The 20,249-nt window shown below is 35.9% G+C and overlaps 1 protein-coding gene across 2 annotated transcripts in view; it reads left to right on the forward strand.

The window, feature by feature from the left end:
- The window catches only part of ERBB4 (erb-b2 receptor tyrosine kinase 4), an 819,175-nt gene that overhangs the window by 610,029 nt on the left and 188,897 nt on the right, over positions 1-20,249 (forward strand). For both annotated transcript variants that reach the window (XM_045575406.1, XM_045575407.1), the window contains exon 16: positions 6,159-6,233. In XM_045575406.1, coding sequence (XP_045431362.1) covers positions 6,159-6,233 — 75 coding nt within the window. The remainder of the gene's footprint in view (positions 1-6,158; positions 6,234-20,249) is intronic.

Genomic DNA, 20,249 nt, shown 5'->3' on the forward strand with positions numbered 1-20,249 from the left:
TTCTTATTCTTTCCTTCAGAATGTGGATAATTTTAGAGTTGAGAGCAGCTTCACATGCTCTCTCTCCTTTCTGTCCATAAAACCTCGTCTCTCTTGTGAGTGCCCAACCCCATGTGCACACACATGTACAAACGCATCTGCTTGTTGAGAATCCTCTTGGTTATGTTATTCCCACCAGGAAAGCATGAGATTCCGTAAAGAGGTTTTCTGCCCAATGAAGGGCTAGCTGCTGGGGGATACTGGAGAAGTGAGGCAAGCTGCATTCTCTTCTGCCAAGAGGCCATCCGTGTGCGGGTGCTGCTGCGTGTCCTGCAGGTCAAGAAATCCGTTTCAGTGGCTCTGTGACATGGCAGGTCTTCCAAGGTAGAGCCACATTGTGCCATTCAAGTTCAAACTCAGCTTGGAGGAGCTGTGCTGCTCCCTGGTTTGGATATAAGCACTCAGGGTGAGGGCACTGAAGTAATCACATGGATACTGTACTTCCCAGAAACCAGAGGGAATAGACTGCTCCCCTTCTGAGGTTTTGGCATGCTTGGGTTAAGAGTATTTCATGGAGAAACTACTGGTCCTGCTGGGGCAGAGGCACCAGCTACTGAAAGGGGAAAACTTTGCCGCTCAAAGCATCATCCACAAGAGGGTTTTATTGTTTTGTGCCTAAAATTAAACCAGTAAATTATTTAATATAACGTTGATGTCAACAGCTGTTGCCATTCAAAAAAAAAAAGGCCTTTTGCTGTTTGTTTGCGAATCTAATTACAAGGAAGCCATTAGGGAAATGAAAGCGACATCACAGAGCCCCAGTCTGCGTGTGTCACCGGTGTGTCTTCCCCTCAGCACCTTTTAAACCGGGATTATGCCATAAAAGAAAATATATATCCTGGGGGGGGGGGGGGGGAGTTAGAAAGAGAGACAATGAAGATATCGATTTACTCCAACACCAAAAGGCGAGTGTCCGCCAAAAGGGAGTAGGCAGGTGTAATGGAGAACACGTCTGGCCAGATCACTGGGGGCCGCCCAGCAAATAGAAGCATGCTTTTCAGTTCATGGCCACAGAATGGGGGGGAGGCAGGATTTGAATAGTATATCCCCTGGTCTCTTCCAAGGTACATGGGTTCTGTAATGAGCAGCTGAAGGATTTCTGATTTTGCTTTTATTTAGTTTTGGGCCTTTTGCTTGTTTCCCTCATAGCCTCCATAGGGTCCGGGTTCACTCCCTTCACACAAGTGCTGTGGCCCCAGCCACACAACAGAATTTAGAAATGTCCGTGTTTCCTGAATCCCCTCTGGTCAGCACTGCTGGGGAGCACTATGATTTGAGATCTGCCGCTGGAGCAGTGGAGTGCTCTGCGCAGCCCTGATAGATCGCAAGGGCAGTGGCATGATGGGACGAGTGACTATTTTTATCCCAAAACACATGTAATTACGACCCTGTTAGGAAGCGTGAGCTCGCCAGGCCAGCTTTAGAAAACAGCTTTTCTTTTCTCTGCCAATATTATGTCAGCTCGATCACTCAAGAACCAAGTTAATGGGCACAGTCTTTCAAGTCACTTGTTTTTTAAGAAGGAAACTTCTGCCTTTGAATACTATTTAATGGTTTTCTGAAAATGAAATGATCTGTTTAATACCTTGAAAGCACATGTACTACTCTAAAAGTGCATTAGATAAATTGGCTCTAATAAGTTCTTTAGATACTTTTTTAAAAAGTAGGTTATCCATTTAGCACCTGTCAGGGGATTCTCACTAATATTCCTAGAGAAAAGAAAATAAGAATGTTGTCCCTTTTTGTTTTGACTAAAGGACGGTCGTTTAGCAGTCTTTTCTCATTAAACACCTGCTGGGCATCAGAGACAGTGAGTGATAGCCAGCTTCAGAGACAGGCAAGACAGCTCTGGACCACAAGGAAGTCACAGCGCAGTGAATGTTCATTCTCAACGGTTTAAGTCTGTCTTTTAGAGACTCTTGCCCACATTTTGAAACGATGAGCAAGAATTTAAATCTTAGAAATGGTTTTCATATTTGAAATCAGCCAGTCAGAAATCTTTAAGGAGGACCTGTAAACTTACTATGCAATTAAATGACCATAAGGACAGGGATTATAGTTTCCTCACTAGCACCACTAGTCCAGGATAAATGTCAATTTAATTTGGTTTTTAGACATGGGCTGGGATATTTATTTTTCATAAGGGCATTTTAAAAAACAACTTTATTAAATGTCTATTAATATTAGAAGCATGATTTTATATTACTAAATTTCTTCTACGTCTTACTCTTTATTGTCAATCCTTTTTTACATTTTTAGATTCCTTTAGTGAAATGACTTCTGTTGATAGAGAGGAGGGAAGACAGGGTGTTGTGGAATTATTCTCAACACTATTTTAATGTTAATTTTTAAATATTCCTCCATTTTCATTTAAAAATTTGGAGATTTTGTGAAAATATATTAACTGATAAAGAATTAAAAAAAATCTCAACTATGTTGTTGGCAAATATCAAACAGCTGAATATTTGAAATTCCAAATATTTTATAATGTTACACTGATATTTCATAATTCCTCTTTCTGATATTTCCACGAGCGTTCTACTTTAGAACACTAATTTTGTTGAAAGTCATATTATTCCATATCTTATTCAGCCTCATACTTGAGATTTTTCATCAAAAAGTTTGTTTTCATTATTATGTGATCTTGCTGAATCAATACAAATTGTATGTGCTAAATAATTGTTTATAGGAAGCACAGAGTTGAAATAGAATGTACATCTTTAAATGCACATTGACTTGTATTGAGAAAGGATTGTACCTCTTCAGTCATGCCCTCATTCTTCTTTGCCTTCCATTGTTTCTTGTACCCTCAGCCTATAAACATGTTTAAATCTCAAATGTCCTACACAAGTCTCTCAACAGACTTTCCTTAGCACATGTCCCATCCCCTCTTTCTCTCTCCTTCCTTTTCCCTTACCTCCATCTTCAATTAGCTTCTCAGTTCACAGCAACCTGAATTCTAGTGAGCTCACAATGACAACTGAAATACGCTCAGGAGTTCTTATTTTACTAGATCTTTCCTTGCATTTGACACTGATATCACCCTGTTTCCTGACGTTCACTTCTGATTGGGCTTCAAGGATGCTGTGATTAATTCATTATACTTTATTATTTCCCCCCATGTGACATGAACTCACCGCATGTCATTTACTCACGAGTTACAGGAGTTCCTTGGGTTTCAGTCTCAATCGATACTTTTTTCACTGTATAGGTTGTTCTTCATCTACCTCATTCACTTACATGATTTCCATTTTCTCCTGTATGTTGTTTCAAAAGTGATTATTACACTGTTCTGTCGGCCTCCATCCCCACCCTCCAGCGACAGATTCATTTTCTAGCTGCTCAGGAACATCTCCTGCTGGATGATAGAGGAGCCACACTAGGCTCATTCACAAAACTGAAATCAGCAACTCCTCCTGCCCCAACACGCCCAGGAAAACGATGATCCTCTTCTCGCGTTCTCTCACTAATGGTAGCACTAGTCTCAAAATTAGAAATGTAAGTCATTCTTAACTCTTTCTTCCCCTCTCATCATCAAGTCAGCCATTCACTTTTCTTTTTGCCCCCATACCTTCTTAGATTTTTTTTTTTAAATCTGTCCCTTTGCCTCTATCCTAGGTATCGTTTTCCTAATTTAGTCCATCTTTTGAACAGACTAAAAGAGTCTCTGTAACAAACATGTCTTCCTGGCTCCCAACTGACCCGTCTCCACAAAGATATCTATGTAAAACACATTCCAGCAATTTCGCTACTTCTTTAAGCCTCTGGTGGTTTTTTATTATGCGTATGCCTGAACAAATAGTCTTCCAATTCCAGTTGCCACCTCATGTTCTAGCTTCTACTTCTCCCTGTCCTATTGCCTCATCTGTCTCCTTCATTAAACTGTGAGCTCATTAAAAACAGGCAAATGTCTAACTTCTCTTTTATTTTCCCACCTCCAGGTCCTAAGATGGTAGGAATGCTGAGTAGGCATGCAATACAATTTTGTTTTGTTTTTAATGAGTGAATGATTTTTGTTATTCGCACTTTCTCCTCAAGTTTAATTTCATTTGGAAATATTTTCCAAAGAATATTATAAATTTACAGATTACAGCCCTAGCCAGTTTTGCTCAGTGGGTAGAACACTGGCCTGTGGATCAAAGGGTCCTGGGTTCAATTCCAGTCAACGACACCTACCTCTGTTGCAGGCTCCTCCCAGGCCTGGGCCCTGGCCAGGGCACGAGCAGGAGGCAATGAATCAATGTGTTTCTCTCACTTTTATATTTTGCTCTGCCTTTCTCTCTCTCTCAAAAAAATGATGAAAATTATCTTCAGATGAGGATTGAAAAAAAAAAGACATAGATTACAAACTAACCATAGCTTTCAAATTCTCACTTGGAAATAAGTAGGCTATTTATTTTCCAAAATGGCAATAGAGTATATTTTAAAATATCACTTTGAAGAAAATACAATAGGAACCTAGAAAAAATAAGTTATTCAGAATTGAATAAAAAGAAATCATAATAAGACAATTTGGAAACGTTCTAAGTAGTTAATTTTCCATTATTCAGGAAAGTTTTAATTACAGATTATGATATTAATTCAAAACTATGTACTCTAGTTATTTATTTGCATATAAAAAACTTTTTATAGTGTATTTCCCATATATCTGTATGTTTAAAAATGTCTGGCCTCTCAAAAACAATCCTGAAAACAAAAACAAACCAATTCCAATTTTTACCTAGTCTGAGTGTTATAACATAGTTTTGAAACAAAAACATAGTGACATAATTATTTTTGGGCATAGTAATAATAGTTCACCGATGTTTAGTTGTTTAAAAACATAATGGATAGTCTGGCCTTATGCATGATACATTTTTATCCATGATATAGTGATTTTAACTTCTTTTTCTGTTTAAGAAATTTTAGTTTGGAAAAAGTCATTTTCATTACCACTGAATTAGACAGTTCTATAAATCATAGCTGTATGAGGAATCTTGATGCACTGGAGCTATATGTCTTTGATGTGGAAAAACAGAAAAGAAAAGCAATTTAAGTACATTGGAAGTTGGAAGAAGAATATTTCTAGAATACATCAAAATGAAATTATGGGGGCTTTCCATCTGACTTTTGTGTATTTATATTATTTCACTTACTATAATAGTAAATGTTAATCTCAGTGGACTTTTAGTTACCTGAGTCTAACCATATCCATTTCCTTGGAGAGAATTAATTTATTTGTTATTGTTTACATTAAATATTTTGGCAGTTAAAAACCAGTTTTTGTTTGCCTGCTATGGCACTGCTCTTTTAAAAAAAGAGTGTCAAGATAAACCACAGTATGGTGAAACCAGTTAATTTGCTTTTTAAATGAATTCATGTTTAAAGATAAGTATGTTATAAAGACAGTCACAGCCAAGGAATGGAATAATGTGATTATGTAAAGTATCTATGAGACTAGCATTAAAGAATGTTAACTCACTTTCTGCCAAAATCAATCTTTAATGGGTATTAAGCATCAAGTCATTATATTATATTCAATAGTATATGTTTCCTTTTTTTATTGATTTTGTGTTTACTTAAATTGAAGAGTTTATAGAAGAAAGCATATGCATAAAACCAATTATAGCCATGGAAATACCAAGTTATTCATCAAGACATATAATCATGATTGATGCAAATGAATAGAAAGTCTTAGAAATTAGCAATATGTGTTTGGAAACTACCCACAAAATACAGCAAAATGTCTTTTTCTGTGGATATATATTTCTTTGCATTCCACTTGGGTGGTATTTGCAATTTATTCCTGTGTATCCATGGAGCAATAATATCCTCATTGCTTTTACATTCATGGTGTTCCAAAATTGCCTAATAACTATAATTAAGAATTTTGCACAATTGGTATTTATCGTATTGATTTTTTTTTTTATTGACTAATGTTTTCCTTGTATTTTTAAAATTTGGATCTTCTGCAGGTGCATAGGCTCAAGTATTGAAGACTGCATTGGCCTGATGGATAGGTACTTGGTGTGCTTGCTTCCCATGTTCTTCCTGCAGGCTCCATGTGTGAGCACTGGTGCATGTGTGTGCATGTCACTGTGAATGGAGAATGACGTTTTCTGTTCTGTAATTGCCTGCAGGTGTAGCGGTCCCACTAGTCATGACTGCATTTACTACCCTTGGACGGGCCATTCCACTTTACCACAACATGCTAGGTAACATCAACCATGTTTCCATTTTGCCACTCAAATTATCCCAGGGATCATGGATGAAAAGTACTAACCAGCTGATTGAAATTTATAATGTGTTCAATTCGGGAATTAGAAAGACATATTACACTTTACTTTTCAAGCCACCTTTCTTACCTCTTCTCACTTTGTTGATTATGACTTCAAATCCAAATTAGTAATATAATTATTCTAAAAGTTATACAATTAAACAAAATTAATTTTGAATGAAGCTAGCACTTTTAGACAACAGTTCATTCCTAATTCTGTAGATGAGGTAAAAATATTTTAAGGGAGGAATTTGCAAAAGTTGATGTATTTTTATAAGATGTTTGCTATTTGGTTCAGTTTCTGATTTTATATTATTTTGAACTGATTGGTATATGCTCTAGGTATCAGACTTACCATAGATGAAAGGCAATAAAGAAAATATTTTGTGAAGGTAAAAGTACAAGTTGGAATTTAAAAACGAAATGTGTCACTCACGCACATACAAAACATAAGTATGAATGCAGTTGCTTGATTCAGAATCAACCCAAACCGGAAATTACTCACATGTTCTTCAGTTATGGTATATCCATACACTGTAACTCAGCAATAGAAAGGATGTGACTGCTTACATATTCCAAACATGAATGGATCTCATAAACATTACTCTAAAAGCAAGAAGCTATACTTAAAAGAACATATACTGTATGATTCTATTTATATGGCATTCCGGAAAAAGGCAAATTATAGGACAGAAAATCGATCAGTGTTACCAAAGGCTGGGCAACGAGGCAAAAGGTTGACTACAAAAGGGAATGAGGAGGTCTGGGGCATGATGGAACTGTTCCACATCGTGATAGTAGTGACAGCTGCACGAATATATGTGCTTGTCAACAGTCATAGTCCAGTACATGAGGAAAGATGAATTTTACTGTATATAAATGATAAATTTGACATTTAAAACTCATATATAGGAAAACAGTAATCTTACAATGTTATGTAGGAATATTGTTTGCTTTCTTTATGAAGCATTTATTATATTTTTTGGAAGAGAAAAAAGTATAGTTTGCTAAATTATAATTAGCAAAATGAGAGTTTGGGATGACTTCATGATTTTTAATGCAAACCGTCGTGCTGAAATATAGCATATGTAGTGTAAAAGTCTATCAACATGAGTGTAAATCTCAGTGAATTTCTTCAAATGCAACATTGGTATAACTGCCAGGCAGATCGAGAAAAAACACAATAGGATCAGAACCGGAAACCCTTTTGTGCCCCATGGCATTAACACAGAAGGGAACTTTCCCTGTTTCCATACTTTCTGTAACTTATATAAATTGAGTCATTGTACTCTTTATATCTGGCTTTTTTTTCCTACATATTATATTTATGAGATTTATTTATGTCATTACATTTAGTCATAGTGTTTAGATTTTAATCATTTTTAAAGCAACCAAATAAGCGATATGTCAAAAGTGTTATTTTTTAATGAAATAAATAGACAATTAAGTTCTAAAAAGAATGTACATGGTAGACTCTGGCGATTTATACAATAGTGGCACTTTGGCACTTGGGCACAATAAAGGCTGGTTTGTAACAGTTGTTTAGAGCAAGGACACACATGAGAGAGAGAAAGAAAGAGGAGGGGAGAAGAACAGGATGAGAGAGTGGGGAGAGAGAGAGAGAGAGAGAGAGAGAGAGAGAGAGAGAGAGAGAGAGAGAGAGAGAGCCTTCTATCCTTAGGTCCAAATTAAAGTTTTATAAGTCAAGGTTTGTTTTAGATTGGAATGGACCTATATTCATGAAATAATTTTTTCTCCTTGAGTCTTTGAGTCTCTTTACTGTACCTTTAAGGGTGATTTCTTTCATATTTGTTTTAATCATTTTTAAAATAATTATTTCAACCATCTAATGAGAGGCCGGGTAGTATGGTGATGAAGTGTGCTATCTTTAGGATCAGACTTTTGGAGGTCAAAGCCAGGCTCTCCCATTTTTTGGATGTATGACCTTGGATAAGTCCATTAATTTATCTGAGCCTCACTTTCTTCGTATATAAAATAGCAATTTAATATAGTTCATAAATTGGTTGTGAAGATTGAATGAGTCCATAGAACAGTGCCTGGCTCAGATAAATCACTCAATATGTGTTATTTATTATTTATCTATATATCAAGGATTTTTAATGTTGGGGATGGTGAAAACACCTCCCAGGGAGAGGAGGAAAGTTATTCAAAGTAACCCAGGTAACTTTCCTCTATTCCTCTGATGGCCCTTTGAAGGAAGGGAAGTGATTTCTTTCTCACTGGCATGAGAGCTACAGGTACCGATGGCAGTAGGTCATAGGCAGAGGCATCTACAGAGACTGAGAAGTTTAAAACCATAGTGATTGATCACTTGTGGCTTTCAATGCCATGTGAGGTTGTATAACCCCAAATCAGTGTGTATTGTCAACATACAAAATATAAAAACTTTAGAGAATATTTATAAAAGTGCATTTGGGTTTATTTATGCCAAACTGGTGACATGTCAGGGAGCAAAACCTCAAATGCTCTGGAGAATGACAGTTTCACAGTAGTGCCTTTTCTTTGTTTTCTTTATTGATTATGGTATTATATATGTTACCTTACCCCCCCCCCCCAAAGCCCCTCTCCCCCTCTCATGCCCTCTAATACATCTGGATTTAAGGAGGGAACATAGGAAGATTACATGAAGATGAGAGAAAGCAAGTTACAGGATAGTTAACAAGATTGTTTATTCCCCTAAGGGTGGTTAAGCCTTCCAGGGGTCTGAAAAAGAGGTTTGCCCTGGCATTTCTGTGGTGAGTTACCCTACATGCACAAACACAATGGGCAGGACTTGCTTAAGGCTAAGGTAAAACTTGTATAGGTTTGGGGCACTACCACCCATGACCACCCACGACCTGCCCCATTAAGAATTTATGATCAGATCAACCTGTGAGGTTACTTTTGGTCAGAGTTATCACAGAGCCACATTTTTTTGTTCAAAATATCTTATTATTGACTTAATATTTCCAACATTCAAACAAAAGGGATTTGGTAGTTTTTTAATCCTATTACCTGCCTGGATTCCCAGGCCATTTCCTATAGTCTCAGATTAATGCACTTAATTCAGATTAGCTTTGACGAAAATTGATAATCCAGGCAACAGAGACTAGATAGTACAGTTCATCCATCATTCCTGTGAAAAAAAAATCACAGGATAAAGAGCAGATGTAGAGCAGGGGTTCTTGAACATGAAAGCCTGGGTCCCAGTATTGGCTCTGCCATATTTGGTGTCTATAAAATTAGATGATAATGGTAATTTTTAAATTGGGAATTGTTAAACCTAGTAAGATTGGTGCGAAGATTACTTGAGATGATGCACAGGATTCATTAGCTAGTATGTGGACCCTCATGACAGTTAAGTCTCTAATTGGAATACTAGAAAAATGAATCGTTTTGAAAATTTTATGAGGTTGTGTTCTGTTAATTCATATATATATATATATATATATATATATATATATATATATATATATATATATATATATACTAGAGACCTGGTGCACAACATTCATGCATTGGTGTGTGGGGGACTCTGGTGGGGGGATGTCCCTGAGCCTGGCCTGTATTCTCTCACAATCTAAGACCCCTCAGGGGATGCCCGCTTGTTGGCAGGCAGATATCCCTCTCTCAGTCTGGTGCTCTCGCAGTCTGGGACCCCTTGCTTTTTACCGCCCGCGTGCAGAGGAGGGAGAAATACTCCTGCCCACACCACTGCACTCGCCAGCCATCAACCAGGCTACTGGCTGAGCCATGCTCCCCCTGTGGGAGCACACTGACCACCAGGAGGCAGCTCCTGCATTGGGCGTCTGCCCCCTGGTGGTCAGTACGCATCATAGCAACTGATCGTTCTGCCGTTTGGTCAATTTGCATGTTAGGGTTTATTATATAGGATGTCAGTACGACATTAATCCAATAATTTAATGGCTACAGAATTGACATGTTAAATTTCTCAGATTTTAAGCATTTCAGTTTTGTATGAGACTTTTAAATATAATGATTTCAAAGAATTCATAACAGGGAGCCAACTGTTCCTTTTAGAAAACTCTGGATATATTTAATTAATACCTGTCTTAAAATGTAATACCTGGTTTAGTCTTAAATGTAAAGCAGTGTGACTCTGTTCTTTGATTTCCTTGGCTTGTCAGCATTGACTTGTCAGAGGCTATTTATAAGGCGGTATGGAATTTATAGGAAAGGTTTGGATTGTGCACTCCGGAGGAGTGTTTATGACCGTGGGGAATTTTGGCGCAGGTTGAATGAAAAGTGAAAGTAAACCATCGCCTTTTCAGGTCTTTAGTATTGCAGTAAATGTTTACTGCTCTGAAACGGGGTGGATATACATTTCATTGAAAGCAGGGGGCTACTCAAGTAATATTTCAGGTAATTGGCCTTTTTATAAATTCCATGATAGTTTTTAAAAAAGCTTTTGTCTTTATTCGAGTGGATCTTACATATAGGCCAGACAAAAAGCATGATAGAAAATAATAGCTTTAAGTTTCATAAACGATGTTGTGACTGGAAGATTATCCAAATGCCTGGTTGTCTTCTTAGTCAAATAAGGATTTTAGTCACAGGAAATTTCCTTGAGTGTGTCAGGGTGGCTGTTTTGAAATGCTGAGTTCATACTCCCTCTGGCCCCTCTAGGCTGGATGCTGTTTCGTAAACCAGCAGGGAAAAAAGATTGGAGATTTAAATGAAAACAGGTGAAATGTTTCCAATCTTGATTGACTTTCGTTTTCTAAGCAGTGTTATTCTTTCCCAAGCTTGCAATTTGTGGATTGGTCCTCCACACTCCATTTGCTTTCCAGGCTGCTGCTGGAATTTCTTCCAGAGAGATTGGCTGGTATAGAACACATTGTGGTTGTTTCTTTGCATGCAGCCTCCTAGCATATACTACTTGCAATGAAAATAATACTTGATATTTTAGAACTTCTCCATGCTTCCCTCATCTGCTTTATATGCCCGAGAAATAGAATTTATATTTGATGTGCTTCTTTGATGTGCCTCCTTTTCCATCAAGAATCTTATGAAGAAATATGTTCAACAAGTTCTTGTTATTATGTTTAGGTGCTATCTATTTCAGCTTGTACAATGCTCTTTTTATATAATTCTAGTAGAACAAAGCATTTATTATAGAAAAACAAAACAAAACATTAGATTCTATTCTAATTTAGTTTCTTTGGCAAATATACACTGAGTGGCCAGATTACACGATTTCGGAACGCATAACGATCTGGACACCCAGTTCATATATTAGAGGCCTGGCGCATGAATTCGTGCACGGGTGGGGTCCAGCCAGGTTGGCCGGGGGAGGGGACATGGGTGGTTGGCAGGTTTGCCTGCTGGTCGAACTCCTGTTCGAGGGAACAATTCAATCCAAAATTTAAACTAATATATTTTTTTTTTAATTCATGACAGAAATTATGAAAACTACTAGGTACCCGTATTTTCTGGCCTATAAGATGACCCCCTAATTTTACAGTTAAAACATAGGTTTAGGCCTATATTCACTGTATAGGACTACCCCCCACTTCAAAGAAAAGACTTACTTTGCCGTCAAGATCTGCAGGTAATTTTTGTGCAATTTTGGTCTTTTGCCCTGATTTTCGGTTGACTTTTTTTTTTCGTTTCAAAAATCGTCTTATACGCTGGAAAATACGGTATATGTTCAAGTATTTTTATCTGGCTTATCAGCTCCAAGTCAATGAATCTATTATAGATGTTTCACAATATGAAAGAGGTCACTGAATTCAGTTTAATTCTCCCAGTCTTACATGGGCAGATATTTGAAATGTTTTGTATTCTTGTCGCATTTTAATGCCTTTGTCACATTTTTACTTTATGGGAGAGTGGTTATTACCCAAGAGGTCATATAACAGTTTATCTTTTAGCAGTGTGACCCTTGTGTGATGTATGAGAGAGACAAATGGCATCATCTGTTTCCTTTGTTTGTTTTGGCCTCATAACTTATGTCCAAATCGAATGGCCAAAATGGCCTAGAGATGGTTCGCTGAGATGAGCGACAGTAGTGTTATGCCCCCTAACTCCAATAAATAAAACACACAGGCTTTTTATTATAAGTCTGTCCTCATGCGGCCACATTCTGTACATTAAATTCACTTTTGAATTAGAGTGTGAAGAGGTAAAGGAAAGTGTGTGTTTCTTCTTCTCAGCTGTTTTGTGTTCCACACTTTCAGCACTCATAAAATACAGAATTATCAAAGAATTATAAGGCAAGAGTAAAATATCTCAGCTCAGTTGTTAATTACTCTTCAGACAGTTAAAGTAGTTACTTTAAACCAAAGTATTTAGTGGCACAGAGTTGTGTACATGGTCCTTATGGTGATATCAGTGATGAGAGAGAATCATGCATCTGCTATATTCCATACGCCCCCACTGGGGACTGAGCCTACAACCCAGGAACATGCCCTTGTGTAGAATCAATCCTGGGACCCTCCAGTTTGTGGGCCAATGCTCTACCCACTCTGCTCCAAACCTGCTCTGTTCAATGTGGTGACCATTAGCCACATGTGGTCATTGAGCCCTTTATCTTGGTTAAAGCAAATTGAAGCTGCTCTAATTGTAAAAGGTACCCCGGATTTATAAGACATAAAGTGAACATACATACTTTGAAAAGGGGAATACAAAATATCTCATTAAGCTTTTGGTGTATTGATTACATGTCAAAATTGTGGAAATATTGGGTTAAGTAACATTTTGTGTTCATGAATTTTATCTTTTTAAAAAAAAAAAAAAACATACCTACTAGAATATCTTAAATAACATACTGGTTTGCATCATGTCTCTGTTAAACAGCATTGCTCTAGAGTGGTCATCATGGAACTTTAAATACCACTCTTTCTAATGAAAATATTTTCATCACACACACCTCTGCAATTATATAAGTAGAACTGATGATAGATATTTAAAAATATGAAATAAAAGTTTAATGTAAATATAAATTACAATACTTATTTTTTGCTTCCCCACTTAAAAGGTCTCAAATTTTGATTCTAGCCATATGTGGATGGAGAGGCAGTAGGCCTTTTCCCTATGAATGATATTCTGGCAACAGTTTTACACAAAGAATTGGGGAGGAAATGCTTTTGCATATTCACAGAAGGGTGTTAATTTTGCATCTTCAATAGGTGACAGATGGAATGACTCAGATCCAGCCAAGAAAAAACATCTGTTTGCCTAAACCCATTGTCTATACCTATGCATTTATATGACCACATGGATTTTTCACAAGAGAACACTAACATATGATAATTTGAGTCTGCATTTAGAATTTCTGGCTTTGTCTAAAGTTTAAATTAAAAATTACTTAAATATTTGGAATTATATTGTACAGACTCTCTTAAAATTGCTTTTTGTAGCCAATATCTCTATTAAAATATTTTAAGTATTTTTATGTCATAAAAAGCACCCTATAGCAATATTTCTTAAATATAGGTTAAAGTTTCTTTTGTTAGTTTTCTACATACATATAAACATATACATATACATATACGCATATGCATACACATATACGTATACGTACACACATATATATATATATATTCATAAAAGAATCCAAATTATTTCACCATATATCTTAAGCATGCATTGTAGTAGATCCTAAGTACCTTTTTTTTCCTGTATATCTAAAGGAATCTAATTAACTGGAGCCCCTTCTGTGATGTTGTTACACAGAATGATGTGTACATATTAACTCAGATTGCTCTCTTCATGCTTTTTTCTTATTACAACAGCACATTTCCTAAGTAATCATTCTTTCATAAACATACACTTAGTTTTACATACTATGCATGCAGGCAGGAGCTGATTAACGGAGAGCACTCTGATTTACCAACGAAATTCCTCTCAGTGATTTCATCCACCTTCAAACCCAAAGTGATATAATTTCATTGTAATTTTACAATAACCCAGTAGTAAAGAATGAATAATAAGGGAAGCAAAAATACACCTCTAATAAACTCCAAATGCTTGTAGCCATTGCAATTTTTATGGCATTCTGCTCTTTGCCCAGAGTAAAGAATTCCATATGTTTAAATCATTTATAGAATAATTATAGTTACTTTTAGTAGAGTAAAACTAAACAATAATACAAAAATATCTCTTCATAAAAAGTTTACTTGTAGAGGGGAAAATAAATTCTGTTTATAGATGAACAAAACATTATCTACACCCAAAGCTACCTCTTTCCCTTGAACCTCTAGATCGCAAATCCTAGAGTTCAGATCCCAAGTTCAAATCCCAGAATGGATAGCTAAATTATTCTAAAACCAAGAAATAAAGGACCTGTGGGAAAAATCTCAACATTTTTCCAAAGCCTTCTCAGATGTAGAGGCTTGTTGTCAACATTCTTTAAAAAATGTCCTAGGATATCTCAGTTGCACTAAATTATTATACTATTTTTTGTGAAAAATATATGAAAGTACTCATCACCATTACCATTTGACTAATGGGGAAAGAGGTTCAGAGAATTAAGCCATCTATAGTAATAAGAGGGTAATATGCTAGTTAGACCAGACATCTTTCAGGCGGCATTCCAGAGGTTCTTCCTGAAAAAGCAAGGGCTGTCGGGACGCCAGCCTGGGTCCCAGAATTTACCAACGAAATTTACCAGCCTGTGGGTGGCCCAGAGGATGGAAGCCTGGGTCCTGGGTGCTGGAGGGAATCCAGTGCTGGCAGCTGGGGGAAGGAAGGCCTCTTGCACAAATTTTCATGCATTGGGCCTCTAGCTTATAATAATCACTTAGCTAGCATGTGGCAGGACAAAGATCTGTGTTCCAGTGTGTCTGATTCTAAAAAACACACTTTTTTTTTTTTTTTTCTAACAGACTGACTCCCAACCAGAAGAACAGTTAAGAGCTACTTCTAGGATGAGGATGACTGAATATTTTATAGTCTCCTTAAACAGTGTCACCCTTTGTCTTTCTCTTAGCCCTAAACTTCCTTTACCTACTGAGCCTTTCTCCAATGTCTAGTATTTTGCTTGTTTCCACACAACATCTTTTAGTCTAATAGTATATCTGGCAATACTTCCCATGATCTAAGCATATACGCCTGTGTTTTGGAACATAATGTGTGTATATATATATGAAATTTGAGTCTCATTTGGAATATCTTTAGAGAGTGAAAGGTTGGAGATACAGGGGAGAAAATAGGTCATTAATTATTGTAGTCTCCTAAAACAAAACAAAACAACAACAACAAAAAAAACTAGAAATGTGAGCCAAAGGAAATGTGAAAAGATTAGATTTGGAGATTAAACAACAACAGTACAAAAAGACATCACCTGGTCACCCAGAGAGAATAAGTAGAGGATACAGAAAGGTATAGATAGATGAATTGACAAATGCTGAGAGTTTCTGTTGAATGTTCTACATTCTCTTTGAAGTTGTACTTGAAGTTATCTTACCAAAAGGAAGGAGGGTTTTGGTGTCTCTGCATGTTAAAGAGATGATGGCTTTGAACATTAAATTCCAGTAGAAACTATGCTAATTTTTGCATTTAAAATATTCTGTCACTAATTCATAAATCATCAATAATTCTCAATGTGCTACTTTACATGTATCAAATCAAATGTCAACATATTTTACTTTTCCATGGAAAATGACAGGTTATGATTTGATATCAGTGATTCTGGACTCATTAAATTAGAAGATCACTAAATATTTATTCAGTATCTAACAGCATCCTGTATGCATTATGAGAAATTAACAGATTTCAATACCTATAATGATAATTGCAAATGTTGATATATAAGATGATGCCAAATTACATCATTACTAAAAACATCAACAATTGTGTAGGAACAGAGCATTAGTATATCAGGAAATCATACTGAAATATTTTTCAGTATGTTTTTTGGAAATACTCTTAAGTAAGGAAATATGATGAAGAATACCTCACAAATGAAATATCTTTGGCTTTCTGATTGTACTGATGTAACTAAATTTATCCTCAAGCAATGATTACTGTCTTAGCAATTAGTGCTATACACTTCCTTTTTAAATTTAGAGCATTAATTAATTACCCTGATGGGTAAAGCTCACCAGACATAATATAGGTATTTTTTTCTTCCTCTTTAAAAAATTGTTTTCTTTGAATATATTTTAAAATAAAATTTAAAATTATAAAAGTAATACATACTTAGTGTTTTAAATATAGATGTATGTGTTTATATGTTTGTTCTTCCTTCCACACATATATCTGTATACTAAGATATATACAATAATAAAGAATTTTGTTTATGGAAAATATATGGAAATATATTCCACACATTATCAGCAACTTTCTTTACTCACTGAATAGTGCATTATGGATAGCCTTTTGGATCACTATTACTTTCCTATAGTTGCATTTATTTTCTATTGATGTACTACCAATTACCTATTAAGAGATTCCTTACTACTTTTAGATTATCTGAATAATTCTGATATTGTACTGAATAATTCTGTACAAAACGAAGAGATTTTAAAATATTATCTCTTGGATATCCAAAGCAATTCATACCATCAAATGTGGCCTAATATAAATAGTATAACTAACTGCAATAATAGAAAAATAATAGGCAAAGAATATATTGAAAAATTAATATTAAAGCTAGGAAGAGAATCTGGTTCATGTAGATGTTTTTTGTTTTATTTTGTTATGTTTTTACTGTAGTAGTAAGGATTTCTTTTACATGCAAATGAAATGTTTTCAGGCAAAGTGTAAAGTTGAATTGATACTTTGTCTGAAACCATTTATATTATTTCAATGTTTAAATTGACATAGATTCCATTTTTTCTTTGTTTACATTATCTGGTGGCTCTAAATCTGTATTCCAAACATATTCAGAATCCTAATGTCTTGTAAGCAATCATTTTAGTAAAAAAAATGTGTTTTCCCATAATTAAAAATGCGTTTCAATCAGGTATTGGACATTTGTTTAAGTTTAAAAAAGAATTATATTGCTAACCATTATTATTAAATTACTAGAGGCCCAGTGAACAAAATTTGTGCACTCAGGGGTAGGTGGGCCTCTCAGCCTGGATTGCAAGAGGGTGCAGGCCAGGTCAAGAGACCCAAGCCGTGCACAGTCGGAGCTCGGGAGGGACACGGGAGGTTGGCCCAGTGGGGAGGGACCGTGGGAGGGCTCCAAGTTGTGTCCAGCCCATTTTTCTTGGTCCCAATCAGCCAGATCCCAAAAGCAAACTAACCTACTGGTCAGAGTGTCTGCCTCCTGGTGGTCAGTGCACATCATAGCAACTGGTCGACTGGTTGACTGTCTGTGCCTGGTGGCCAGTGCACATCATAGTGAGAAGTTGAGAGCCTTAGCATATCATTAGCATATTACTCTTTGATCAGTTGAATGGCCAACCAGATGATGGACACTTAGCATATTAGGCTTTTATTATATAGGATTTTAAATGTGTTTTTGTGAGTTTGGTCACAGTCAACCTTCCCTTAGTATATAAAGTAATCTATTCTATGTTAAAATAATTACTTAAAGCAAGATGCAGTGACCAAAAGTCTTTGCAAAAAAGGTTTGTCTTTTCCCCTGAGTCCTCTGTGGAATATTTTAAAAGAGATACAATCAGCCTCACCCTCTCATTTTTTTCCTTCAGTTACTTCCAACGTATTATGAAACCAGAAATTAGAAAAATCGGATATTTATGTTAGCCAAGTTAAATGCTAATTAAGAACTTTTTGTTGTTGTTTGTTTGTTTTTATTGATCTACTAATATAATATTTCCTTGAGGTTAGTAAAACTTTTTACTACTTTTGAATTTTCACAACTTGAGAACAGATGACAATGAACATAATGTCCATTACAAGATAATTGAATTCCAAAATGTATCCTAGAGGAAGCTTTACAAGCTTCTATTTAGTGGTACATGTGAAAGTATAGGGCACCCTCTCCCTCCCCCAAAACACACAAAAATACCAAAACAACAATAACAACAACAACAACAAAACACGTGTTCAGTCAAGAATGATGAAGATAAAGCCTCATGAATGACCAAGAGGGTGTGAACATTAAACAGACATAATAGATGCACCACGGTTATTAACTGTTATCTGGAAAGGAATGACCATTGGTTTCATGTTTTAGTTTTATAAATCTTATTATCTTGAGATAATTTACCCAGCAGTTTAAATACAAGGAAAAAAGAAAATGGTGGAAAATCTGGATATATTTCTCTTTTCAGCTAGGATCTTATTATACTTGGCTAAAAGTAAAAAAAAAAAAAAAAAAAAAAAAAAAAAAAAAAAAAAAAAAAAAGAAAGGAAGGAAGAGAAAGGAAGGAAGGAAGGAAGGAAGGAAGGAAGGAAGGAAGGAAGGAAGGAAGGAAGGAAGGAAGGAAGGAGAAGGAAGAAAAAGCCAGAAATTAGTTGGTTTCAATAAATAGTTTTCTGTGTTGTTCTTTTAATATAATTAAAGGCTAGAAGTAAGAGAATCATTGCCATTGATTCCTGGATCACTAACATCTGTGCAAGAATTTATGTAATTTTCTTAGCTTTCTGTTTTGGTAGAAGAAGGCTGCTGTAGCTGTAAGGACAGAGTGGAGGGACAAGCTCAATCAGCTGTACCTGTCCTTTCTCAGAATCCCTTTCTCCAACTTTTGCTTTCTTTTCATTGGTCAGAAATGTATTCACACCAAGATGCAGAGAGACTGGGAAAGTTACTTAACTTTTTAAAAATTACTAAATTGGAAGGTGTTAGGGAGCAGGCATATAGGAATGACTCTTGGTTTAGTCAACCAGGGACTTGGACACAGTGTGGTAGTGTGAGAGATCAACTAAACTACAACAGGCAAAGTGCCGGAGTCTCTTCCAGCATCTAGAAGGGTTTATGAGAAAGGGCTGCTGTAAATGATTAGAGTCCAGAGGAAACATAATTTTGGAAGGCATTTTGGGCAATCAGAGGATCTTTGCTGTAGGAACCAGGTTTTGCTAGTCTCAGAACCATTTTCTTTTTATTAACACAAATTGTCCTAAGGCAAAGTAGATATACAGATCAAAGGCAAGGTTTAGTATACAGAATCATTTGTCAGATAGGGGGAACTCCTATGGCTGTTCAAGTATTTGACCAGTAGGAGGCAATAACATGTAGCTTGAAATCCCCTCAGCTGTCTGGCAGCAAGCAATCATTTATGCATTCTTTTCACGTTTGGGGAAATGCTCTTTGCCATTTCCACCAGGCAACATGTATTTTCCAGCCCTTGCTTGCTGAAGGCTCAAGGTCCACAAACCTTTTGATGAACTTCTTGCACTTATGACCTGCTGGAATTAACTTATGGCAGCAAACAAAATAATAACTGGTTTCAGGATTATGCCCAGTGCTTTTATAAGAATATATTACTTTAACAATCAGGATGGAATAAACAAATATTGAACATGTGCAGAGAAGTATTAAACAACTCTTACCATTGTCTTTTCATTACAGATATTTAATACTGTGCTTTTAAGTTTAAAAAATAGGAAGTTCTTAAACTGTCGAAGTAAATATGTGCTTTTAAGGGTTTATTTAAGATAAATAGTTTGTAAATATTTATTGAAGAAAACTATTCATTTGGTTATTTATTTATGTAACAAGTAGAGGCCCGATGCATGAAATTTATACAAGAGACTCAGCCCTCACCAACCCTGGCAATTGCTTTGGCCCCTGCCACCATGATTTCATCCAGAAGGACATCTGGTCTAATTAGTATATTATGCTTTTATTATTATGGATTATTTAATAATAATTTTTATTAAATGTTATTGTCTCTTTTCATGAGACAATAACTTTGCCTTCAAAGAAGCATAAAGATATCTGTGACAGTTGTATCACTTTAGAGGATTTACATTTGTACTTTAAAAAATAGAAACACCATTATTTTAACATTTAGCACTGGATATATAAATATAGTTATTTCTCTCTCTAAAGTTATTTGAAATTTAAACATAATTC

This window comes from Pipistrellus kuhlii, unplaced genomic scaffold (genome assembly GCF_014108245.1).
Source record: "Pipistrellus kuhlii isolate mPipKuh1 unplaced genomic scaffold, mPipKuh1.p scaffold_m20_p_7, whole genome shotgun sequence".
Classification (NCBI taxonomy): domain Eukaryota; kingdom Metazoa; phylum Chordata; class Mammalia; order Chiroptera; family Vespertilionidae; genus Pipistrellus; species Pipistrellus kuhlii.